Below are 27,059 nucleotides of genomic sequence, written 5' to 3' on the forward strand. Positions count from 1 at the left end.
TCATATTATCTCATCAGCAGGCAGGGAAACAACCAAAATGAAATTGGGGAACATGGTCCAAAAGTGAGGCAGAGTTTACTAGTACTTCTCCAGAGCAGACAAGTAACACTCTGCCCATAATGCTGAGAACCAAGCACCTGATCTTCAGGCTGTCTGAAGAACTGATTCATTTAGGGCTTAACTGTGTGTTCTAGGTCAGTTTGGTGTTGAAACAGAATAGCCAACTGAAAAAGCACTCTGAGTCACTAAGTATTTTTCAGCAAGATTGCTTCTTAGGTCAGAAGCCTGTGTTCTTTTGAAATGAATCTCTGGTAAGCAAAGGTAAATGCTGCTTCTCTTGTCTTCTTAAGAACTTTTTACCTGCTTCATTCCTTAGTTAAGACAATGAAATTATGTGGCTAGCATGAAAACATTAGAAGCCTACCAGCAACATAGCCAGGTGTGGTGGCATGCACTGGTAGTGCCAGCTACTCAGAAGGCCAAGGCAGGAGGATCACTTGAGCCCAGGAGTTTGGAAGTTGCAGTGAGCCATGAAAATGCCACTGTACTCTAGCCTGGGAAACAAAGCGGGACCCTGTCTCAAAATAAAATAAGACAGCAACAAAAAAAGGTAGCCTTAACTATCAAAATGTAAAATCCTTTTAATTTTTACGACTAGGTAAGTGAAAACATCCATGAGAAAACCCAAACTAATGTAATCTGACTGAATTTAACACAGAACAGTTAAAAATCTGTTGCTTTGAGCCAAAGGTGTGCCTACGTAAGTGGGTGGAAAACCACTCATTCAACTTGTTTTAATCTAGGATTTCAGAACGAGAGTTTGTATACTTAAGTTATGGATGTGAAAATAGAGAGTTTGCTCACTTTCCTGAGATGAGTATCTGAGGATGCCTGTTTAAAATTAGGACACAGCCTTTTGCTGTTGTCAAATAGAAGACAACATTAGATATGGAATCAAATTGCCATCCATATCCAGTCAACCTCCTTTTAACAGGCTTTCATACATTAATCACTCAGCATCTCACCTTTGGCTATTTCCAAAATGAGCTTTCCTCTCCAGAACCAAAAATCCTGTTAAGGAACAACTGTGACACAAGCCCAGAGTTCTCTCAACTTTGAAATGGCAAAAAGCTTTGGTGGTTGCAAAAGACTTTTTGGGGGAATTTAAAAAATCACCCCAATAAAACCAGGACCTGTTTTAAGTGTTTAATTTCACTGTAGTCCTGCCTGAAGATAGGCTGGGACCAGAGAAGCTTATGAGGGTCTCACTGTGATGACCTCCCACCAAAGATCATTCACCCTGCCTTAACCAGACAAAAATAACACAAGTCAGGGAGAGCTGGTTAGATCAGGATTTTTTTTTATTCCTTGTTGGTTTAAAATGGCTAATCAGAATAAAAAATAAAAGGGCCTCTGTGTAGAGGCTGGGGTCTCCCCTATGTAGAGGTTAGAACCCAGGTATCCCCTCTACCCAGCACCATACTAAGGTGGGCTGAGGGGTAACCCCCAAGGGACAATCGGAGGGGCCCAGGCCTGCCACTCCTCTCTCTATCCCCAGTTTTTGGCATGTGATGAAAAATATTGCTTTTTGGATTCTTCTCTCTTGGCCTTGAATTTTAAAATCGTGTTAACTGTGTAAGCTAGGGGAGGCTCTGAAGGGCTAGTTGAAAAAACCTATCCTAATCCCTCTCCCCCAAGAATGGGGATCATCCAGTATTGTTTTTTGAACTAGGCCAAGCTCTTCCTGATCTCCCCCCACCCCACCACCAGTGTCATGGAGATATGACCCCTTTCCTGGGGATACTAAATGCCAATGAGCCTAGAAAACTAACTCTCCTCTCCAAGTCCTTCCCTCTTCTGACCAAGACCCCAGATTCACCTCTCCCCAGCTTCTTTCCTGATCACTCAGCACCAAGAGGGGGTGCTATTTCCTTAGTTGGTAACTGGGACAAGAGAGGGAACCATGGGGAAAAGGAAGACTTTGATGTCTCTCCTCTTTTCCTGCTGGTCTAAGGAATGGGAAGAATTAAGATCCCCCTCCTTACACATATCCCTCCCTCATTTTCCCATCCCAGGATAGATATATAATTTCTTTGATATTTATAATATATATATATATATATATATGTACACACACACCTGGTAACGCAGAAGAGGAAAAAAATAGAATCCGTAACAATAATAAAAAAAATTATTTCTGATTTAAAAATGATCTGATTCCCTCCAGGGCGAGCAATTGCACAAATGTCCACTGAGTCTGGTCCAGGGATTAAGGAAGGGAAGGTCTTAAAAGGTAAAGGGGGGTTGCTACCCCAAGTCTCAGGGCCCCAACTCTCCGACTCCCCAATCCCCACTGCATTTTAGAAAACACTCCTCATCCTCTTGGAATCGGTAGTCTGAAAAATGTCCATGTAGGGGAGGAGAGCCCCTTGAGGGAAGGAAGGTGGCCACCTGGGGCCCTTTGGTGTAGGCGCAGAGGCGTTAGGGAGGAGAGGCGCCGAAGGCTCACACCGAAATCTCATAGGTGGTACCACCAACCCCTGACACCTTCTTCACTCCTCCCCTTGTGGGGCTACTGAGAGGTGGCTGGCCTGGGCCAGGGGAGGCTGAGCCTATACTCTTAGGCTGCCCGTTGGATTTGCTGTAGGCGGTCTTGAGCTGTACTTCATCTCTGGGAAGAAAAGAAGAGATAGGTGTCAGAGAGTAAGACTCAAAACAGAAAAGGGAGACAAGTTTAAAAATTAAGAAACAAAAATGATGTACTTTTTTATATACATGCTTTCTTACTCAAACATTCTCTTTTGTTTTATTGTCCATCTTAAAACAAGCCCTATCCCCCTATTTACTATTTCTGATAGCTGCTATCTCATATACTTATTCCCAGGCAAATATTTTTAGGAAGATAGTTAAGGAAAAAGCATTAATCTTCAGTCTCTTAACAGGAATTAGCTAAGAACACAGGTGAAGAGTGAAAATGAAGAACTATCAGGATTCCTGAGTCCACTTATACTAGGGTGTGCAAGCAAAGCCCTGATACCTTCTGTAGGGTGGCATGCTAATTAAAGGTGGCTGAGGGCCAGGATGGTACTAATACTTACTTGGGTGTCAGTAATGGCTGCAAGGCCACTTCTTCTGTCTCAGAAACACCAGAAGGGGCTTTTTGGCTGCTGTAAGACATCGATCGGCCCAGGTATGGGGCAGTTGGGCCCGGTTCAGGGGACCCTAGTCCCCGGCCCCTTAGCCCATCTGGCTTGCCAAAACGGGGGGCAGCTGGGCGTCCCAGTGGAGTCTTGCCCAAGGGTGATCTCTTCGAATCATCTGAGGAAGAACTAGTACGAGGGGCATGGCCTGAGCCCGGTGTTGACTGAATGCCTGAGTCCCCCAAGCCTGGTTCTTCCTCCCGGCCTGGGAGTGGGGGTGACTGGCGCAGCAACTTCTCTCGCTCCTGGAGGGAGGCCACGATGTGGCGTGACAGATTGTCATAACGGACTGGTGAGGGCTCTCGGTGTGCCGGGCCAGTTGACACCAAACGTGGGTGCCTCTCAGCTTCCCGTTGCTGGGCCAGTCGGGCTGACAGGAAAGGAGAGGTGTAGCCTAAAGGGGGATCTGGCTCAGGCCCTGCCTGCACTGACTCAAAATCAGGGCTATCTGAAGGAGTGAGCAAGCTGTCATAAGACAGGCTTCCATTGCGTGTCTGGTTGGCCAGGCTCTTATAGGAGGTGGAGGTGGTGCCCTCTGAACGAATGGACTGCAACTGGCCCAGCTCAAAGCCTGTGCCCTGTGCTGACTTGAGGCTGGAGGAACGTGAGCCGCTGGATAGTGGATCAAAATGAAAGCTTTTGCCAAAGGTGGGAGAACGGAAGCTGTCTGGCTCCAAGCTGGGCTCTGAGCGGTAGCTGGGATGGCGGCTGCTCTCTGCAATTGAGGTTGGCTCCTTTAAGCTGTCCCCACGACTCAACTGAGGAAGAAAGTAAAGCAGACTCTTAGTGCTTCTCTTCTGACAGAAACTAGACCCCAGAGCCCAAGGAGTCAGTCAAAAACAGTATTTACTACGTGCCAGTAATATGCTTAGAACTTTCACAAGCATTATCTGGTTTAACCCTTAAAGCAAATCTGAGTTGGAACAAACAATATCTTGAGATGCAAGAAAACCAGGCTTAGGTTAAGTAACATGTGGTGGCAGATCTGAGTTTTGAACTCACATCTAACATTAATCAGTGCTTTTATCTATTATACTATATTGCCCCCTCTGATGAAACACATTATCAAGCTATCAAGGAGATGCAATTCCATGAATGCCAACAATTAGTAAAATGCCCTTGGTTTTATCCTCTCCCCCTTCTCCCTTTTCCTTCCCCAATCTTTTTTCTTCCAAAACAGCTGGCATATGTTATGACCCCACTTAGCATACTCAGTACCTTGGCGCTGGAGGAATGAGGCATGGCGGCTGATGTACTGCTGCTACTGTAACCCGGCCGATACTTGTACATGGTAGGTGTAGGGGGGCTGTCCTTGCCCAAGAGGCTGCTATCTGCAGGAAAAAAGGTCCAAGGGGCACGACTTTACAAGCTGTTCTCTCAATCTGCCTAGAGTTCCTTAAAGTACAGAGGGAGTAAAAGTTAGAAACAAGAAATACCCAGTAAAAGGGAAGTCTAAGGAACACGATTTTGCTGAAATCAAGACTGAAGACTCATAGTACCCCAGAACTCAAGGTGGGTTACTGTACCAAACAGGTGCTAAGATGTTCTGGTCTGTCTAGAGGCTGACAATTTCCCCCATAAAAGTCCAATTCACTGCCAATAGCTAAGTCACATCCCTTCTCTTCCAGCTGTCCAAAGAAGTGGCTGAAGTACCAACTGTTGGGTGGTGACAGCCACAACACAAGCAGTATCTCCCAGCCCTTGCATGTTCTCTTGACAGCTCATAAGTAAACTTCTTACTGTTGTCTTCTAGTTTTCTAGGATCTCGCAGGTCCAGGCAGCCCTTACCTTCATTAGTAGCCAGGCCGAGGTGTGTTCGTAGCCCCGTATAACGGCTCAGGTCCGGCTTAGGAGGAGGTGGAGGTTCAGCATCGGCAGACTGGCTCTCTGTTATCTCCAGGCTTCCCTTAGACTGGATAAATGAGGGGAGGGAAAATCAGATTTAGAGAAATGAGTGTTAGGACAACTTCAAAAGTATTAAACTGGTATAAGAAAAGTATTGGGAAATCAATAGTATATTCCTAAAGTGGGACTGGAAGACAAGAAAGAAGAATCAGTTTGGAGGCTGAACACAGTGTCTCACGCCTGTAATCCTGGCACTTTGGGAAGCCAAGGTAGGAGGATCACTTGAGGCCAGTAGTTAAAACCAGCCTGGGCAATAGCAAGACATCCATCTATACAAAAAAAACCCCTAATAATAATTTTTAATACTTTTTAAAAAGTCAGTTTGGGGATATGAACTGAATAGATTTGGAAATCTAATAGAGAAAAGATTTGTTTTTAAATTTTTTTTTTTTTTATTTAAGAGATACGGTCCTCCTCTGTTGTCCAGGGTCAAGTGCAGTGGTGCCATCATAGCTCACTCCAGCCTTGGACTCCTGGGCTCAAGCGATGCCTTAGCCTCCTGAGTAACTGGCACAACAGGTGCACACTTCCACACCCAGCTAAGTTTATTTTTTATAGAGAAGAGGTCTCGCTATGTTGCCCAGGCTGGTCTTCAATTCCTGGCCTCAAGCAATCCTTCTGCCTCAGCCTCCTAAAGTTCTGAGATTACAGGTGTGAACAACTGCACCCAGCCATATTTAAAATCAGTAAGTGATAAATTCTATAAGGAAAATATAAAGCAAGTTTCCATCTCTTTGCTGGGATGAGATTCCCCAAGTTACCTAGCTTTACATCCCTAAATTCCTCACCTTAGTTCTCCTCAGTTCTCCCTGGATGCCATTATCCATGATCTTCACAGTTATCTGCCCATCTGACACTTCTGGTCGAAGGAAGGGAGGTCTAATTACAATTGTCTTCTCTTTCTTTGGTCTCCCCAAATACCTGAGTGTCAAGAATGAGAAGCCTTTCATTCATTCACTTTAATATCCACTGGTTACCTACTATGTGAAACATTTTTACAAATAAAACAGTCCTACCAGACCAGTGAAAAGGTTAGCACTAAACCAATTTCTTTGATTCCATGAAGAACTACAGCAAGACTGGCCTTTGTGAGCACATACCTAAGTATGTAAAAGTAAATCTATCTCACCCATCCTCAACTCTCAAAGACTAACCTTAATGCATAAAGAATACCAACTGCACTCACAGGGTCCACTAAGGGATAGGGATGGGCATGTCTACCTTGCAGGCACTTACCATTCTAAACTGAGAACCTTTCCTAAAAGGCTGTCTTCCACCAGACCACCCCTATATCAGAACAAGCCCAAAGAAAACAAAAGGGTAAACCCTAGACTGAAGGGATAGATGTACCTGGGTGCTGGAGAACTGCAGAGTACACGGCTGACATTGTTACAGCAGCCATTGGTGAAGGGGTTTACACCTCCCCGGAATTTACCCGTAACCTAGAGGAAGGAAAAAAGGACCAGATCAGTCAGAAGACAGGAACCTTGACCTCCAAAGGCCAGAACATAAATCAATGATAAATTACTGTGTACCCACTATCTGAGGGATACAAAAATGAGTAAAACACAAACCTATCATCAAGAAACTTATACTGTGATGGTTAAGGACAGGGACTCTAGAATCAGGATCCTCACTGAAAATTCTACCTCATGGTAGCTATCTGACCCTAAACTTCAGCTTCCTCATGTAAAATGGGAACAATAGCTTTCTGAATATTGAAAACTAAGATGATATGCATAAGAGTAAGCAATTAATTTAATATGCACAAAAATCATTATTTTCCTTTAAGCAGTACTTAAGCTTCTTGAGGGCTGGCCCAAGTCTTTTACTGTTTCTATATAAACTCAGAGCCTAAATTGTCCAATATAGACTGGACAGTCTGTAAATGTTTATTAACTTAAGAAATGGCCCCTGTTCGCATGCTTTACATGAGGAAATGGGACTATTTCAGCCCCTACCACTAATGTATGCATCATCATAAAAGGTATTCATTCAGAGGTCTCCCATCACATCTCTCCATACCTGTTCATTGGTTGTGCGTCCCCGAGCCACCAGCACCACGTGAAATCCTGTGAGGCCAGCTACAGGGATGAAGAATAAGCCAGCCACACACATCACTGCCATTCTGATGCCAAATAGTCAAGGAAAACAGAGCAACATGGCCTCACCTTCCCTAGCACATACTGTAGCAATTTTCCCTTTGACTCTCACTACCAGAGGACTCAACTTTCCTCATTCCTCCCCAACCCAATCTCACAACCCACAGGCCTTGAAGGATACGTGACAGCCATGCGAACCCCTGAGAGTTCCTCTATGTGGTAGAGGACATAAAGGAGGCCAAAGCCAAACACACCCATTATGTGGGCTGTCAGGGAAAGGAGGAAGAGGAAGAAATAACGGTAGTTCCGGCGACCAATACAGTTGTTCACCCAGGGGCAGTGATGATCAAATTCCTAGGGACAAAAAGAGATAGACTAAGAGGCATTCTTGGACCATAGGACTAGATCACTTCTGTCAAGAAGAAGAATAAATGGCAGAGCTTAAGTTCTGCTTTTAGTAATTTATGATCATGTTCACCGCTTAACTTAAAACTAAAACAGGCTCATGCAGTTTATCTTGTTCTATAAATCTGTAAGGGAGGCCAGGCACTCTGGCTCACAACCGTAAGCCTAGCACTCTGGGAGGCCAAGGTAGGAGGATTGCTTGAGGCCATGAGTTTGAGACCATCCTGAGCAAAAGTGAGACCCCGTTTCTACAAAAAAAATAGAAAAAATAGCTGGGCATAGTGGCGCACACCTGTAGTCCCAGCTACTCAGAAGGCTAGGGCAGGAGAATCACTTGAACATAGGAGTTTGAGGTCACAATGAGCTACGGTGACACCACTGAACTCTAGCCCGGGCAACAAAGTGAGACTCTGTCTCAAAAACAACAAAAAATCTGTATGGGAGACCTTCCAGAGGTTGGTCAAAGGCCAAGGCCAGCTCTCAAAGTTTATCCTGTGCGACCAAGGAACTCTAAAGGGGACAAGTGTCAGAGGCTTTGCAAAAACATCAAGATTCATGAGGCAAATCTGGCAGGAACCTGCTTATAGCTAAGTAAAAAGGGATTGGAGTCAGTGAGGTGGTACACACCTGTAGTTCCAGCTACTCAGGAAGCTGAGCAGGCAAGGAGGATCAATTGAGGACAGGAGTTTGAGGCAACAGTGCATTATGATTGTACCCATGAATAGTCACTGTACTCCAGCCTTGTCGAAATAGTGAGAGCCCCATCTCAAAAAACAGACAAAAAAAAGACTGGAAAAAGAGATAAGGATAAAAACAAAAGGGGATCCAGAAGAACAGGCAGGAAGAGAAATATAACTAAAATTTAAATGCAACAAAATGATTTTGTGGAAGTGAAAGAATGCAAAATCAGGACAAATAACCAAAAAGATAAGTCAAAGGATAGAAGGCTAAAGCTATAACTCTTGGTGTCAGGAAAGCCTATGCCCACTTGGGGTTAAAGCATCCCTCTTTTAAACATCTTTGCTAACACCTTTTGACAAAACTAGACTATGTAGCCAAGGTAGTTAGTCAAGACTATAATTCATCCAAGGGGTCAGGCACAGTAGCTCACACCTATAATTCTGGCACTTTGGGAGGCTGAGGCAGGAGGATCACTTGAGGCCAGGAGTTTGAGACCAGCCTGGGAAACACAGTGAGACCCCCATCTCCACAAAAAATTGTTAAAAATCACCCAAGCGTAGTGGTGCAAACCTGTAGTCCCAGCTACTCAGGAAGCTGAGGCAGGAGGATTGCTTGTGCCCAGGAGTTTGAGGTTGCAGTGAGCTATGAAGATGCCACTGCACTCTAGCCTGGGCAACGAAGCAAGACTCTATCTCAAAAAAACAAAAACAAAAAAAATCCAAGGCTAAGAATCTATCTATGGTTAGGAAGATGACAACACAGGTTAAGCATTGAGTCTTACCCTACGCAGGATACTTACCTCTACACAGTTGTCACAGACACTGCAGTGGGAACATCGAGGAGGACGGTAGAAGCGGCAGGTGGCACACCATTTCATGCGCACCTGGATGCCCTTGATCTCCACTGTTTTGTAAAGGGGAGCTCGGAAATCATCTTCCTTGTCCTCATCCTCCTCAGCTGTAGAGAGGGAAAGTTAGTTGAAAAACCGCTATGCCAGAACTGCAGTAAGCACCAGGGATGCAATGATGCTTAAAATATGGCTTCTGCATTTGAGGAATTCACAGTCTAATGGGTGAGAGAGACTAGGAATTAGTAACTGTAACACTGAGATCAGCTCCGTATGCAACACTATGGGAACACAGATAACAAAGTAATTTATTCTGCTTTGGGAAGTGAGGTTTAAGAGAAAATGACTCAGAGGTGGCATGGATATACATATGCTGATATTTCTTTGGTTTAAGTATTATGAATATATTTTAAAAGAAATAGATAATTTACATATCAAAGTACATATATAATGAATTTGCATAATAGTTCAATATTTACAAGTACATGATAGAACTATAGCAACCTAGGAGAGGGACTAACATCAACCTTTTTTCCTTGCACAAATCCTTTACCCAGAAAGTCTTCCCACTACTCTATTACTGTTGCTCAAGCCTCAAATGCCCTTTCTCTCAATTTTCAGCTATTGGATATGTACCATTCCATTTCAAAAGTGCAATGACAGGCCAGCACAGTGGCTCACACCTGTAATCCTAGCACTCTGGGAGACTGAGGCGGGAGGATCACCTGAGGTCAGAAGTTCGAGATCAGTCTGAGCAAGAGCAAGACCCCGTTTCTACTAAAAATAGAAAAAATTAGCTGGGAGCAGTGGCGCATGCCTGTAGTCTCAGCTACGTGGGAGGGTGAGGCAAGAGGATCTCTTGAGCCCAGGAGTTTGAGGTTACAGTGAGCTAAGATGATGCCACTGCACTCTAGCTAGGGCGACAAAGTGAGACTCTGTCTCAAAAAAAATAAAATACAAGGACATCATTTGCCTTCTCATCTACAGTAACAAATTGTTATTTATTATTAATCTAGGGAAAAAAATACATGTGAGAAGGAAAAATTAAATAAGCAATTGTGTAAGGATTAAAAATTAAGTTTTCAAATTTTACTGACTTATGGAAATGCTTATAATATAAATAAGTGAAAGAATGCAAAGAACTGTATAATCAGAAAGCTCCCACTTTGAAAACATAAATAAAAATAGACACAAATATATAGTATAGATATATGGCATATATAAATATATATATAAATAAATAATCTGCAATATATTGCAAGGATATATACTACAATACAATAGTAATTATTTCTGGGCTGTGAAATTATAGGTGATATTTTAAGATGTTGAAATAAAGGATTTTTCTTTTAAAGGAAAAGAATTCAAATGCTGCTTATTTTGAAACTTCTAATCCTTCCATACCATCATCTACCTGAAGTAAGCTCTTTCCTCCTCTTAAGTACTATAGGTCTTTGATTACTCTTACAACTTATGACACGGTGTATTTATTCATATGAATGTCTTCCCTATCTTCCTTTCTTGACTGAGCTATTTGAAAGCAATGAACTTTTAAAAAAATCATCCCAAATGACCATAATAGTGCCTTCAATATAGTACATCAATAAATATTTGATGAATGAACATTAAAGACTCATTAAAATAGCCTTCCTTGGCTGCAGGGACACAAAGTTCCTACCCATCACCTAATCTTTGAAACAGAAATCACAAATGAAGCACAGTGATGCAGGCTTTGGGACCACAATGAATTTCAGAAAAACTTCATCTCACCAGAGTTGCTATCCCAATCCTGTCTCACTCTTTCTTACAGGATAACCTCACATTTGAGAGGACAATTAGATGTCATCAAAAACAACCTTTGTCAGATTCTCTTCCTTCCACCTCTTATTTCATTGATGATGATTCTAACTCTCAACTCCTATCCAACAGCCTACTTCTATTGTAAGCATAACCTTCCAGTATGTACTGCAAAGCATCTCCATCCTCTAGATAATCTATTCAATTATCTCCCTGCTTCAGGTTCTCTCTCTTTTCTGGTTCCATTTCCTCATGCTACAAACATGCTAAAGTCTTCTGTATCCTAAAACATCCCCTTCTTCTCCCATAAGATATTACTCCATTTTCTGCCTTTTTTGCTTAGCTCTTAAAAGAGTAATTTTAATACTCATCGACTCTACTTCTTCATTTCCCATTTACTGCCTTTTAAACCATTACACTTTAGTAACTTAGCTGTCTCTCTTCCTCATATATACATAAACACACTATTAAAACTATTCTTGTTAAGATCAGTTACTTCTTAGTTACCAAAACAATGGGAAATTTTAAATTTCCATACTACTGAAGCTCTCTAATTTCTCAGACTGCCAACCATCAGTTAGCTACCATGTTTCCCCAAAAATAAGACCTACCCATAAAATAAGCCCTAGCAGGATTTCTAAGCATTTGCGCAATAGAAGCCCTACCTCGAAAATAAGACCTAGTGATGGGCGTTGGCTACGCAGCGCAGCGTATCTGCACAACCCATGCATTTTGTCGCGGAGCAGGGTAAAGAAGATGAGCCGCCCTTCTCATCAGCCCCATGAGAGCTCTATTGCTCGACATGAGAGATTGGGGCCAATGGTTCTAAAGGAAATAGAGTCACAAGAAATTCAGGATGGAATTTGGGGTTTGGAGAGTTATGATGATGTTCCAGAAGAAGACTTAACTATATTTGAATAAATGCAGATTGTTGTACCATACTTACATCCCCTGAAAGTAAGCCCTAGGGTGTCTTCTTGAGGAAAAATAAATATAAGACCCTGTCTTATTTTTGGGGAAACACGGTACTTCATGAACTTTCCTTCATTCCCACTTTCTCCTCCTACTAACCCTTCTTGCTCAATCTCTCTTCAATGGCTCTTCCTCCTCCTCTGCTCATAACAATGTCAGTGCTGATCCGATCTGACTTTGGTTCTTTCCTAATCTAACTCTTTCTCTGGACAATCTTATTCCTGTTGTTTCAAATACCATATGGTTGAAGACTCCTAAATCAATATCTTTGACTCTGACTACTTAATTGTACACTGGGTAACTCTATCAAGATAACTCATAAATATCTCAAGTTAACATATGTAACAGTACATTCTGTCTTCCTTCCCAACCTGTTCAACATACCTATAAGTCATATCTTGGTTTATAAAAATCAACATCCAACTTATCTCCCAAGTTAGGAACCTCGAAACTATCCCAGACAATTCCTTCACCCTCTCACTCTCCCTTAATAAGCTGTCATGAAAAATTATTGAGTCTATTTCTGAAAAATCTGTAAATCCAGCCTTGAATTCAAGTTCTCATTTGGTTTATATTATTGCCATTGTCTCCCAAAAGGTATCTATACATTTTTTTTTTCTTTTTTGAGACAGAGTCTCACTGTATTGCCTGGACTAGAGTACCATGGCTTTAGCCTAGCTCACAGCAACCTCAAACTCCTGGGCTCAAGCCATCCTTCTGCCTCAGCCTCCCAAGTAGCTAGGACTACAGGCATGCCCAGCTAATTTTTTCTATATATTTTTAGTTAGCCAATTAATTTCTTTCTATTTTTAGTGGAGACAGGGTCTTGCTCAGGCTGGTTTCAAACTCCTGATCTTGAGCGATCAGTCCCCGCCTCACCCTCCCAGAGTGCTAGGATTACAGGCATGAGCCACCATGCCCAGCCTATACATTCTTATAAGAATTATTTTTCTAAAAGTGGATCCTCTAAGTTCTCCAATTAAAGATCTCTTGCTGTCCAAAGGAAGAAGTATAATCTATTTATTTTAGTATCTAAAGACCTTCACAATTTAGCTCTGGGTTTATCTCCTGTCTCTTCCGGTCCCACCATGCACTATATCCTCCAGCCACATTGAGCTCACCATTTCATGGCTACAGGCTTCTGCATATGGTGCTTCCTCTGTCTAAAAATACCCTTCCCTTCCATCTTCTATTTGAAGTCTTTCCCACCTACTTTTAGCAGCATTTCCCCAATTTATCTATGCAGATGTAAGTGCAACCTTTTCTACGTTCTCCAAGAAGCTTGCTCATGCCTCCATTATAGTTTACATCACACTGTTATAACTGTAATTCATTATGGGTGTTATTGAACCTAGCAATACTGCCTGACCCATATGCTCTAAATATATTTCTACTGAATGGTTAAAAATCAAAGATTTGACCCAAAAGTTGTAACATATATTCCTGAAGACCGTGCCCTGATTTTCATCATCAGACTATCAAAGCATCCCATAATCTCAGGACTCTTAAGGCCCAAGGTCAACTGTATATGCCCAAATCATTTTTCAAAGTCAGTAAGGAGCTTCTAAGAGAAGAGAGGGAGATCTTACCTCGAGGGAAAATTCCTGGGTCCATGAAGGTGGCCATGCTGAAGTTGGCCAGCACAAAGAGAAACACAATCGCATTGTAGATGGGCACTGCAGGTGACACATACAGGCTTAGTCCAGGACACCTGCACAGATAATAAAGAAAATGAAGGACTGCCTCTAACCCTTTGGACACCAACCATATTCATAAAACCCTGTAAAGATTCAGCCCCATACCTTTATATAAATCTTGCGTGGTTTACCTTTGCCATCCCAAATTATCTTTATCCTTCCCACTAAATGGGTCTAGTTTCCCACAGAACTGCTCACTTTAGATAAAGATATAAGACTCAGACTCCTTCCTATCTTAACCGCCCCCCCCCCACTAAGGTCTGTGTTCTTCAGATTCATTCTTAACCTATAGATCTTTCCACAGGTTTTGGAATCTATCCATATCTCCTTTCTAACCAGATGTAAGAACTAGGGACTGACTACGTAAGTGACACCACCTACATTCCCTTTTCTGGAGCAGCCTGAGGCTTCTGGATCCCAGCCACGTCCCACTGACCTGCACACTGGCCCAAAGCATGCAATACAAGTTGCCTCTCCAGCTCCTCCTCCCTCTTACCAGCTGACTTTGAATCACTTTCAAATGCCTAAACTTTCTTCACTGTGTCAGACATTCCTAAGAGTTTTATTCAATTAAAGGCTAGTTCTCAAGGTTGGGAAATATTTAAAAGCACTAATAAAAATGGATATCAAGACATAGAACTAGACCCACCGAGGTCAAAAAATGAAGCAAAGGAGTCGAGGAGGAAGATGGAGAGGATATCATACCAAAGCAGCCCTAAATTCTGTAGAAGAAAGAAACTGGCCATACATATCCAGTACTCCAAAGCATTCGAATCAAGAGACATGCTTTAGGTAAATTTTCTTTTACCAAAAAAGAATGTTCTTGTCCAGGATTAAGCTCAGTTTCTTTCAGACTGGGACTCTAAGTAGGAACGCTTCAAAAGCTCTTCCTTTCTCTGCTGATTTCCTGGGAATTTGAAGTTTCATAAGAACATCTGATGTGCTGCTTACTTTGTCAGGAGTGTCAAATGCCCCCTCTATTGTCTCAGCTCAGGGAGAACTTCCCACTACAAGACAGTGGCTAAATATCCTAATCTGCTTTGTGCTGAGAACTTAATCTCTAGAATTAGGACAGCATCTGTCCTTGTCCCCTTTATCTGGACCAGTAAGATGGAAAGGAAGAGCTCACTGAAGGAAAGGAAGAACAGGACCAGGAGAATAAGATAGCATATGATTCTGGAGGATTAATCTACAGTGGTCCTAGACTCTGTCAAGAGGTGATCTGTCCCAATCAAAACAAAAAGCACAACCACGAGTAGTGATTCTGAACAGTTTGGAAAAACAAGCTCCTTAATGAGAATTAAATAAACCAAAGATAAGAAACAAAATTGTCACAAAGCATTTCACAAATCTTTACCACCATCATCTATTTATGCAAGTTCCATCCAGCCATTCATTAAAAAAATTTTAAGTAAATATTTATTATATGCCAGGCTTTTTAGATAGTAAGTATGAATTAACTTTCTGCTTCTCTTGATAGGTCACTACATAATTGGCAGGCAGAAAAATGAAGCTGGAAGCGAGGGTGCCAATTTTAAGGACAAAACAGACCTTCAGTCACAGTTTTATGCTATCATCAAATAAAGTTCCCTATGGAAACTGCTTCCTCTGTGAGTTCTTTGGTTCAGAAAAGATGTCCCCTGCCTTGGCAGTGTATAGGGCTAGAATATAAGCAAGAAGGAAGAGTCCTTGCACAGCCGCACCTCAAAGCCTGACCACCTGGGTTCCTTAGAAGGGAGGGAGAGAAACTGAAAACCAGTCATCCAGGTCAGAGCCCCTCCCTAGTGCTTAGCTGTCGCTTCAATTTCCGCCTGGGGAAGAAGAGAAAGGGTGACTCACTTGACTCCTACAGCCTGGGAAGATAATTAGAAGGGAAAAAGAAATTAAACCTTAGAACACTGAGGTGCCCATAATTTTAAAAGTCTCATTCCTAGAATTGGCCACTGTGGCTACTATGGCCTCTTTAGCTTCTGAAAGAAATAAGCAAGGGTATCCTGTATCCCTGAGGGAAACTAAAGTGAGTAAGAATGAGATATCGGCCCTTCCATAGGCTGAACTGTCAATCTTTCTGACCCCATTCTTTTCTGTTTCATTTTAAGCAAAGCAGCTCACCCAGTTTCCTGGGTAGCTTGCCAACCTACCCCTGGATGATGAACTTTACCACACAACCTTTTTGATATCAACCCATCCCAGATCAAGTGTGCAATCCTATATTGAGTTCCAGTATCTCTTGACAAAATAAAGCCTGCCCCCCACAGTGGCAGAATCTAGAAATGATGCATATAACTCAACTTCATGGGCAGGATTTGCTTCTAGACCTATTGCTGCTTCTAATCTTAGCACTCCAGCTGAGGGAACACCCAACCAAGGTGAGGCATGTGTGAACAGAGCCTGTTTCTGCCATATTCCAAATTCTGCTTGGCCCGAGGAAAGGTTTTCCGTTGCTATAGTACTTTGCCAGATTCCTAGGTGACCACCCCAAGTGGCCTGTCTGAATCTGTTGCTTCTGATGGAAGGAGATGAGGCCAGAGCTGAGGAGAGGAGTTGTTGAGGCTTGTCCTCAGACTATGGCAATAATCACAGAGCTCAAGAAGCTTAGGGAGTGGCCACAGCCCAGAAGGCTGGCTGACTCATTGACAGAACTCCCAGACCTATACCATCCCAGGTAAAACAGGTTCTTCTGCCCACCCAATTCAGCACTCCTGTTTTCAAGGCCAAATAAAATTGGGAGAGTGGGTTCCAATATTCATACTCCTGAAACCCTGTTTCCTAGCCCTCTCTAACATTTCCTATTATAAAAATGGTTAAGTTCCTGGAAAGAAAAACAAAGTTGGAGTCCAGAAGCCTTGGATTTTAATCCCTGCCTCAATTAATGCTTTGCTATGTAGCCTTAGGTAATCCACAGGAAACTCTACAAGCTTGTTACTTCAGCTACATAATATAAATATGAGAATAAAGAAGAGTATCTGAAAAGCTTCTGGAATTCTTTTTAAGCCGGCTAGCTTAATAGTGAGCATTCACTGGATGGAAGACACAAGAAAACATTATTAACTATCACCATCATCATCAATTATCATTCCAGCTCCACCTTCATCCTTAATTCCACTTCCCGAGGTACCAGGGATTCAAGGACACTTAAAACAGAGGCATTAAGCTCCCCAATAGGTCTATGCATTCCACCCATGCCTAGCATGTTGCTTGAGCATATGAGTAGTGTTCCTTATTGATGAGAGAATGCTGGAATGAATGTTCCACTTCCTGCCCCTGGAGGTCCTCACTTAAGACTGCTTTCCTGAAGAGTACAAGGGAGGCCAGGCACAGTGGCTCATGCCTGTAATCCTAGCACTCTGGGAGACCAAGGCAAGCGGATCGCTCAAGGTCAGGAGTTGGAGACCAGCCTGAGCAAGAGCGAGACCCTGTCTCTACTAAAAACAGAAAGAAATTAGCTGGACAACTAAAAATATATAGAAAAAATTACCCAGGTAAGGTGGTGCATGCCTGTAGTCCCAGCTACTCGGGAGGCTGAGGCAGGAGGATCGCTTGAGCCCAGGAGTTTGAGGTTGCGTGAGCTAGGCTGATGCCATGGCACTCTAGCCCGGCCAACAGAGTGAGACTCTGTCTCAAAAAAAAAAGAGTACATGGGAATACAACTTCTCCCTTTATAGGTAGGTAAGTCTCTCTTTAAAACACTTGATTTGTGGTGCCTCTGTAACTCGTGCTTTCAAGCAGCTGAATGTTAGATGTAGGACCCGGGCACTTATTCCTGGATAAGAAAACAATGTGGGAAGGAAAGGAACAGCCTCTTCTCAATTAATGCCTTAAATCACGAAGCTGCTCCCACTCAAATCAGGTGCTAGCACCTCTACAGTTAGGGGGGAAAAAAGATCAGAGAAAGGGCCATCGAGGCTGCCCACCTCTCTCTGGGTAAAAAGGTTGGAAGGTACCAGAGGCCAGCTATATTATGGATAGGAGCCTGGAAAGATCATCATGGATTTCTGGACAACTCTGACTTTTATCCTCCCTTTAAAGGATCACTTGATCCAGAGCCCCTATCCCCAACCCCTCACCACGGGCTTTAGAAATGGACAAAATGAGACACTGACTTGACTAATTCACAATTAGAGACTTTAGAGAATATACAATTCAGTGATTTCAAACGGTGTTGACAACAGCCCGAAGGAGGTCTCGGGGGATCCCAGAGAGGCAAAGAGGAGACACCAAGTGGCTGGGCATCTACATGTCACCCTCAATTGAACCAGTGCAGCCCTTCTTATGTTTATTTATATATAAGATTGCATTTGAAAAAGGGTCATGTTGCTTAAACTGCTCTAGGTCAACTACCTCATTATAGAGAGGAAGAACTGAAGTCCACAAAGGTTAACAGACTTTATAAAAAATAGTCTCCTGACACTCAAAGAGCGCTTATCCCACTAACCTAGCATTGCCCTCTTGCCAGTCCCAAAAGGAGACTAAACTATGATATATGAGGATCTACGTAGTTATCTTAAATGAAAAGTCTAGTGCCTAACTGGGAGGGAGAGGGTTATTTTAGAGCACTCTTCCTTTCCAAGTAGTGAAAAGACAGGATCCCCATCACTCCTGCTTTGTTTCAGTACTGGACAAACTCCGTGAATGAAAGGGATTAGGATTCTGGGGGGGAAAGGCTCAGTTGTCCTATCCAAGCTTCTCTGGGGCAGAGGAAGATCACTATTTCTTCGATAACCAAACTCAACTAGTAATTTCTGTTCACAGCTTTCCCTACTTGACAGAGAAACATGGAGGTTACATTGCTCCTAATTAGTTGAAGCCTACATGCCTCCACTAATTACATCTGTCAGCTGAAAGGGACTCTTCCTCCTACACCCAGTCCTCTAGGTCCCAAAGTATTCTCACCTGGGGCTTATACTGATGTAAGAATAGCCAGTTGTAGCATGGTGAAGAGAACAGGAGAATAGAGCAGATACAGATTTAAGGTCCCACATAGGAGCTGTTTCAAAGAAAGCCTCCCTCTTAGCTCCCCATTTGAAACCATAAACCCTTTTCTAGGTTGTATTATGGTTTTAAACAGGGGGTTCTCCAAGAAACTGAACCTCAAAAAGGGCATAATCCATGGGAAACCAGTTTTTGAGAACAGTGGTGCCTCAGCACAGATAAATGCTTATAGAGGAAATATTATTGTTAGATGGAGGAGGGGAATTTCAGAGGTACCAAGAGCTAAGTGATAGAGTAGGATCAACAGGGTGTATATGCCTTCACAAGGTGGGCAAGACAGACCCTTGGGGGAAAGGTGAGTCCAGAAATTGGCCATGTGGAAACTAATGTGGGGGTGTTGGGAGAACTCAAACTATGACATAGGACTGTTCTAACTTCAGATTAGAGGAAATAATTCCAGAGTCAATACTGTCCTCCAAAATCCTTTTTCCTGGGGTTGAAAGACCATGGAATAAGGAGGGACCCTACTTTACTGGCATCAGGGAATGAGAAAGTAGGTTAAATAGCTTCAACTATCGGGTTGAGAAAATGACTATGTCAGGACAACTCTTTGTGGGGAAACTGGTATAACCAGCCAAGCACTTCAATGGTTCCAGATTAGCTAATTAAAAACAAGGATTCTGGCCGGGCGCTGTGGCTCACGCCTGTAATCCTAGCTCTTGGGAGGCCGAGGCGGGCGGATTGCTCAAGGTCACGAGTTCAAAACCAGCCTGAGCAAGAGCGAGACCCCGTCTCTACTATAAATAGAAAGAAATTAATTGGCCAACTGATATATATATAAAAAATTAGCCGGGCATGGTGGCGCATGCCTGTAGTCCCAGCTACCCGGGAGGCTGAGGCAGAAGGATCACTCCAGCCCAGGAGTTTGAGGTTGCTGTGAGCTAGGCTGACGCCACGGCACTCACTCTAGCCTGGGCAACAAAGCGAGACTCTGTCTCAAAAAAAAAAAAAAAAAAAAAAAAAAAAAAACAAGGATTCTGCTTGCCCTATCTCAAGAACAGATAGGTTGAAAGAAACTACTTAGTCTCTTGAATTCCCTAGCTTCTCCAAAGGCTTTGCCTCTTGACAGAAAACAGACCCTTCCCAATTACGCAGGAGTGTCAAACTTGTCTTGTACATATACCTCCTGACCCAGCACTACAACTGCTACAAGGATACTATACACACACACACACACACACATATGTTTCCCTTCGTTAAAACCTTGATTCTACTCACTAGCCATATTAGGAGAAACCAAAACAAGTTCTGAACTAAAGACTCACCCCTCCTTTTTGGTAGCCAATGCATGAAGGACAGAACACTGAACATGTTGTTGACTTTAAGCAAAAGAAAAAGATTATAAAGAAAAGTCAGATATAGAAGAACAGGGCTGTCTCTAGATCCTTGAGGGATTCAGCAGGTGTGTTCAGGCCAAAAAATCTGTGACTTCTATACTTCAGAGGAAGAGGTGAGAAGATGCTGCTCATATTTTAGATATTCAGTCTTTCCTTCCTTGTTTAAACACTATATAGAAATACATCAGTATTACTTTACTAACTCTTTAGGCAAAGTGACCCATTTTTTCAGAATTTCCTTTTTTTTTGGAGACAGAATCTCACTCTGTTGCCCAGGCTAGAGTGCCATGGTGTCAGCCTAGCTCACAGCTACCTCAAACTCCTGGGCTCAAGCAATCCTTCTGCCTTAGTCTCCCAAGTAGCTGGGACTACAGGCATGTGCCAACATGCCCGGCTAATTTTTCTATATATATTTTTTTTAGTTGGCCAATTAATTTCTTTCTATTTATGGTAGAGACGGGGCATCACTCTTGTTTAGACTGGTTTCGAACTCCTGACCTTGATCGATCCGCCCGCCTCAGCCTCCCAGAGTGCTAGGATTAGAGGCTTCATTTTCTTCCTCTTTCCAGCAGCCTCATATTGCTCTGAATAGCACCTCACAATTAGGTTTGAGACTAAACCATAACAAAGTGAACTTCCCAGAAGATCTAGCATGTTCTGATGACTACAAGAGCTGCAACTAGAGTGCTAAATCAATGACTCAACAGTATAAGGCTCGGAAGAAAGCTGGTGCATGTTAAATTTATACACAGGTGACAGCAAAGATGCTTGCCAGATGGTCGACAGCTAACAGTAACAAGTAGATGAACAAAATCGGAAGACCCAAAGTAGGAATGATGCTGAGCTTAGACCCTAAGAGGGAATCTTTCAATACCAACTGCTTTCCCTGACAGAACTAGGGAATGAGAAAATTCCTGTCATTCCTGTCACCAAGAACTAATGTAGAACTCTCTTCCTAAATAAAACTTGCCCTTTCCCAGCAGCCTTCACTTCCCCAGGCTTCAGCTCTTAAGAGTATAGAGAAAACCACCTGACTAATAATAAAAACCAAAACTGTCACATTGGTATAGCCAATAAATCAATTCTGAAATTCTCCAGTACTCTTGTTTCCACAACCTCAAACCTAAGCTTCAGACACTCTGGGAAAAGCCATTAACATCTGAAAAGCCTCTAGTCTAGTCTAGTCCTCTTTCTCTCATAGGATTGATTGCTTAAGTTGCTTCAAGCCTCTCTAGTGGTTTCCTCCCACTTCCTTCCTAGTTTAAGATCATCTAATGATGGAGCTGGGTAGGAAAATAAGATATCTATGATTCCAATGTAAGGGAGGAAGGGGAAGGTAGAAGATTCAATGGAGTAAAATTTATAACGTGGCTGAAAAGATAGGCTTTTTTGCACTTTTCTTACGTATCACTAGGATTTGGATTTACCCATATCACACACCAAGCACTCAAGAGAAAACATACCTCCCTCACCTCCCATGGAGTTCCCTCCCCACCCCTACTGCTGGAAGAAAACTCACGTAAAGGCAAAGAAGAGTGTCGTAGCTCCCACTAAGAAGATGGCAGCTGCTGAGACCGGGACATACTTGCTGGGTTTGAATCTCTTTCCAGACTCTGCGGGCATGTTGGAGCTCTAATGCGAGATCTGCCCTGCCGCATAGCCCAGGCCCACACAGCGGCAGAACAGATAAGAAAATGGGATGAGGGAAACAGAGAGTACAGAAGGAAACCAGGGAAACAGAAAACTTTAAATTATAACCCTTCCCCCTCCCAAACAAAACCAAAGGTCAAAAGTTCTCAAATGAAGAAAAGCACATGGGAGGGGGAAAGGTGATTCTAAATGATGAATAACCACCTCCCCAGAACAAGGCAAAAGGGGAGATTAAGAAATACAACTTGTACAGTTTAAAAATTGGAGACAAACAGTAGGCTGTACACATGCAAATGGTTGCAGGTGGAGAACATGGACAGTCAAACAGATCAAGATATAGCTCATGGATGGAGGCAGGTCTTCAAAAGGAAAGACGGGGAGGATATCAGGATAACGTAGAAAACTTCGGGCACGGAAAAATTCTTCTGAGGAGATACCACAGTACCTCCACAACTACCAAACTTCCACAAAATGTGAGCTACCCCTAAAAAGAGGTGTGCCCTGTGTTTCTATTTTAATCCAAGAAGGAACCTGAGTCCCCTTCCAGCTTTAAAGAGAAGCTGTTTTTACTGCAGTCTTGTCCTTCTTAGGCAGTCTTCTCAATGCCACCACTCCCACACCTTGACTTCACCAGGGCTTATACTCTGGCAGTGGTGGTTTAATTTTATTTCTCTCTTGATGGCTAAAGCTGGACAACAGCTGTTACGAGGTTGACTTGTAAATCCCTTTCTTTCAAGAGGGAGGGAAAACAAAGAGAGCAAGCTTGTCTGTCTTCAATCTCTTCTTGTTATTCCCAAGCCCTTTAAGGGCTCCGTTTCCTATACAGTTCATGCAAAACTAAAGGTAAACTTAAAATCCTTGAAGCCATGTTCTTCCCTATAAGCAGAATAAGATGAAGAAATCAATGCCAGTTGATGATATTTTGAAAGATTACTGAGGATGAAAGAAAATTTCCAAAGATGTCCCTGTTTCCAGGTTAGTCAATGTCTCTGATCTTTCTTCTTCAATCTTAGGCTTTCCGGATGCAGAGTTCAACTGGGTTATGGTGCCTCACCTGGAGAAAAACAAGTATCTTTATCAGAGAAATTCTTTCAGGGCATTTCTTAAGAATACCAAGGCTAAAACCCCACAGGCTGCTTCTCAGTTAAAAAGTGCCTTTTGAAAAATGGTTATTTTCCACTTCACTTATATGTATGTGGGAAAGACCCTGAATTGGTTGGATTCAGAATCCTCACTCTTCTAAGTGCTGTTCAGATCGGAAGGAGGGGAACATGGCAAATACCTGGCCTAAGGTTACCTGACACAAATGGGCAGTAAAAAATACCAAGAATATCAAAATCTAAAAACAAGGGCACAGGCCAGGCACAGTGGCTCACGCCTATAATCCTAGCACTCTGGGAGGCCAAGGCGGGAGGGATTGCTTGAGGTCAGGAGTTGGAGACCAGCCTGAGCAAGAGCGAGACTCCGTCTCTACTAAAAATAGAAAGAAATTAATTGGCCAACTAAAAATGTATATAGGAAAAATTAGCCGGGCATGGTGGCGAATGCCTGTAGTCCCAGCTACTCAGGAGGCTGAGGCAGGAAGATTGTATGAGCCCAGGAGTTTGAGGTTGCTGTGAGCTAGGCTGGTGCCACGTCACTCTAGCCCAGCCAACAGAGTGAGACTCTGTCTCAAAAAAATATATATATATAAAAATAAAAACAAGGGCACAGCAGTGAGGGTAGTCCTAGAAAAGAGATTTCTCTTTGACAAAGAGAATATTTATTGCTACAATGAAGAAAGAAAAAATTAACATAAAAATTAGGACACCAAGTCTTATTTCCTTCTGTGTATGTCTCGCTCTCTTGCTTTTCTACACTTTTTAGTTATAACCCTGAAAAGGAAGCTGAATGTTTCGTCTTCTGGAATCATTCATTAAAGAACCTGGGTGAGAATTGTTCTTGCCAAGAAAGGCAAGAGTTCTCCTATGAGAAACTAAGTCTACTATAGGGGTTGGTCCTCTTCCCAATTCAACAGTTGTTTATTCCTGCATTGGCCTATTAGGAACTAAACTTAGCTCCACCTACCCTAATATGATTAACAGTAACAATTATTTTTGTTGATGATAGTAGCAAAATAACACCAGGACCTTGGACTTTACAGGATACTTTTCATCTAGTGATCTCAAAGCACTTTACTCACATTATCTGGTGACTAGTAGTCCCTTATCCCATTCTGTAAATTGAAGGCTGGAGAATGCCTGGGGCCATTCCACTGAATCACTTGAGCAGACAGGTTCAGAACCCAAGAGCTCACATGCCTCTTTGCTGACACAAATTCTTTCTACCTCTTTCTCATCCAGTATACTACCTGCTCAGTGATAACTTGGAATCTATAGACCAAAAATTTTACTTAAGCTAGAATTTACAGAGAAAGCAGTTTTATTCTCCTAAAGAGGTCTAGTATTCTTTTTTAAATTTGTTTGAGATAGGGTCTCAATATGTTGCCCAAGCTGGTCTCGAACTCCTGGGCTCAAGTGATCCTCCCATCTCAGTCTCCCAAGTAGCTGGGACTACAGGCACACACCACCACGCCTGGCATAGTCTAATATTTCTTAAAACCAGAAACACAGATTAAAACTATCAAGAGATTCAGACAGTGACATACAAATGTGCCCTGGAATTTATCACTTCCTCTCCCACCTGTGGCATAGAAGGCAAAGGTACCTGCCTTTAAAATTCATCATCTCTCTTTAAAAATAGGGTTCAGAGGGCCAAATACCAATAATAGAATAGAGCAAACACCCAGAGATGACAAGGAACTGTTACAGTCCTAAAAAAGATAAATCCTCTCTAGTTCCTGATTCTATGACTATTTAACTCTCTGTTTCCTATATCAAAGCCCAACTTTCTGAATTTAGGTCTAAGTAACTTGATAAACAAGAAGCAAATTCTTATTTGTAGACAGTATATACTATCAAAGCAAACTTTTCCCTCAAAACCCCAAAGGTTAGAGAAGATGTTAAATTACACTACTTAAATTTTACCTGTAGTAGGAAAACATATATTATTTCAGATTATATTTTCTACAGGAAAAAAGTCACATGGACAAATATTGCCATAGTAATGCAGTCATGAAAGGCCATACACTTTTGGGAGTAAAATACTAGGATACAAAAGAGATACAGCATCTTATAGGTTTGTGAGATATACATTATAAGGGACAGGATAAAACCTAAGAAATTATTGGGTATAAATAAAGATAAATCAAGTCTTAGCAGAAAAATGAGCTGCAGATAATAGGATGAGACTGGAAGGGTGAGTGTGGTTCATCACAGCCTGGATCCATACCAGTATCAGAAAAGTATACATGAATGCTTATGACATATTCAGGCACAGAGTAAAACATGGAATGGAAGTATGTGTATACAAAACAACAACAAAAAAGAGTATGCGATTTGAAGGCTTTAATAAAGTTTAATACAGGTACCTCCTTAAAAGAGTGAATGGGTATAAGCAGTACAACTGACAGCACAAGTATTGTTCGTTAAAATTAAGTAGTAATAGTACAATATAGTAAAACTAAATATACAGTAATGGAGATGCCATGGAATAATCCACATGCCAAGATATGGAAGAGCCAAGCAGAAGTTTAATTATGGGTGAGGTAGCAAAGTATATGGTACAATTCTTGTAAACATTAGGTGGGTTTTATAGAATGGGTCATAAAGAGCATTCTGAAGAGATTTGATACAGGACAGAGGGGTAATGGGATAAAAGGATGGGGATGCAAATTTAAGAGCAACCTGTACAAGATGGGATTAACCAGGAAGTGCAGAATCCAAGGCAGTAAAATGATCTAGAGTGTAATATAAATGTGATCCTACAACTGCCTTCATAACTTTTAAGTTACTTTCTTCTCATTTCAGTGTTTTCATTTGGCTAAGTGGGTAAAACACTTTCTACCTTCTTGCCCCACGAAGAAATTCCTATAGGTAAAATACTGGCAAACACATTCGAGCTCCACTTGTAAAAAGTACAAAGTACTAAAAGCACAGAGCACCCGGCTGGTGGGGGTAGGGGAAGGAAGTGGACGGGTGGGAGAGAACAGGTAACAGGATGAAGCTTGAGCCAAAATAAGTATCAGCAGAGTACGGGCCAGGGACCCGAACCGCAGAGCGGTAAAAGGGGAACAGCAGCACCCAGTCCCCACCCTGGAGCTGAGGGAAGGAGAATCACCCTCTGGGGCAGAGCTGACGGCCGCTGAGACCGAGTAGACTAAATCCACATTGGCAAGGCCCACTGGGGCTGAGGGAGCGGGCTGCGGGCCACGGCAGAGCCCGGGGGCGCAGGGCTGGGGGCGGAAGGGGCGGCGGCTGGGCGCCAGACGCCGAGCACCGGGGTCCCAAGCCGGGTGGCCCGACACTAACCCGTTCCGAGCCCCGCCGGCCGTGGATCCCCGGCCTCTACTCGTCGTCCGTTTCTGCGGCCCACGGGTCCTGCCACAGTTGGATGACCCGACCCGAATGAGGGACGGGGCCTCAACCCCCTCCCCCTGGTCGGTCCCCCTTCCCTAGAGGTCACTCTCCCCTCCCACCTCATTGGTCTGGCACTTCCGGTTCCGCAGGGGCTGGTGTCCTCGGTACTCACCCCCGGCGCGGTGCCCGTCACCGCCGCCGTCGTTGTCACCGCCGCCTCCCAGCAGTGCCGTCTGGCCTCTGAGAGGCAGCGCGCGGCCCCCGCACGCTCCACGCCCGCCCCGCTCCCGCGCGCTCCCGCCCGGCGACGCTCCTCTTAGAGCCGGCGCGCGGCCGTTGCCGTCAGTGCCGGGTCTCGAGCCTTCCCAGCGTTCCCATTGGCTCCCTGGCCCGGGCGCGCGCGACGTCTCGCGCGGGGCACGTTTCTCTCATTCATGCGGCTTGTGCCGCGGCGCCCGCCCCCGCTCACTCTCCCATTCACCCATAGCCCCCACCCCCACACCGCTCTGGAGCGTGCGCGCGAACTCCGGCGACCGCAGCGACCTCGCGCTCTGATTGGCTGCAGAAGCACAGCGCGTACGAACGCGAGAAAACGAGAACGCGCGCGCAAGGCCGCCGGGTTCCGGCGACGACTGAGAGAGGAGGGTTGGCGTACTGCGCAGGAGTCAGGAATGAGGAAACGGCTGGATGAGTCTGCCCTTTTCTTGCGTCCTAGCTTCTATCTCCACTGTGTTCAAACAAAAAACCTCAGAAATAAAAAGGAATTAAGTGTGTTTACTGAAAGTACTCAAAAGTAAGCAGCTATTCTTCCGAATTCAGCATACCCCCTCCAGGTAAGTGTGGTACAGTCCAGACAGGCTTCTGGCTTAACCAATTACGGATAGGCCTCGCCGTCTTCCTGCTTCAGCCCTTTCACGCATTGGCCAGCCGTAAGGTGACTAAGTAGGCCTCGCCCCTCCCTCCTTTTTTTTTTTTTTTAATGGCGAAAACTTTATTTAAAACGGCCTGGAGAAGTCT

At 43.4% G+C, this 27,059-nt stretch overlaps 1 protein-coding gene across 3 annotated transcripts; it reads right to left on the reverse strand.

The window, feature by feature from the left end:
* Positions 1-1,343: 1,343 nt before the first annotated feature.
* ZDHHC5 (zDHHC palmitoyltransferase 5) lies at positions 1,344-26,502 on the reverse strand. Of its 3 annotated transcripts, none has more exons than XM_012749905.2 (12): positions 26,215-26,502; positions 21,455-22,639; positions 13,499-13,620; positions 9,093-9,250; positions 7,389-7,561; positions 7,131-7,233; positions 6,456-6,547; positions 5,894-6,026; positions 4,989-5,112; positions 4,419-4,531; positions 3,099-3,958; positions 1,344-2,671 (listed from the first exon to the last, which is right to left on the reverse strand). In XM_012749905.2, exons 2-12 carry the CDS (start codon positions 21,556-21,558, stop codon positions 2,506-2,508), a joined length of 2,148 nt encoding a protein of 715 aa, XP_012605359.1. In that variant the 5' UTR covers positions 21,559-22,639; positions 26,215-26,502; the 3' UTR covers positions 1,344-2,505. The 3 variants fall into 3 exon arrangements, with proteins under 3 accessions (XP_012605359.1, XP_012605360.1, XP_012605361.1); XM_012749906.3 differs by having other exon boundaries at positions 26,162-26,502; XM_012749907.3 differs by lacking the exon at positions 26,215-26,502 and adding an exon at positions 25,995-26,119.
* Between the last annotated feature and the right edge of the window lie 557 nt (positions 26,503-27,059).

The sequence above is a fragment of the Microcebus murinus genome, chromosome 4 (genome assembly GCF_040939455.1).
Source record: "Microcebus murinus isolate Inina chromosome 4, M.murinus_Inina_mat1.0, whole genome shotgun sequence".
Taxonomy (NCBI): domain Eukaryota; kingdom Metazoa; phylum Chordata; class Mammalia; order Primates; family Cheirogaleidae; genus Microcebus; species Microcebus murinus.

Excerpts from the sequence above, each read along its gene's own strand:
- ZDHHC5 (XM_012749905.2), bottom strand. The coding sequence starts at position 21,558 with ATGCCCGCAGAGTCTGGAAAGAGATTCAAACCCAGCAAGTATGTCCCG. Across the intron at positions 13,621-21,454 it reads ACACTCTTCTTTGCCTTTAC|GTGTCCTGGACTAAGCCTGT; the intron begins GTGAGTTTTCTT and ends TTATCTGTGCAG. Across the intron at positions 4,532-4,988 it reads CGGCCTGGCTACTAATGAAG|ATAGCAGCCTCTTGGGCAAG; the intron begins GTAAGGGCTGCC and ends TTTTTCCTGCAG.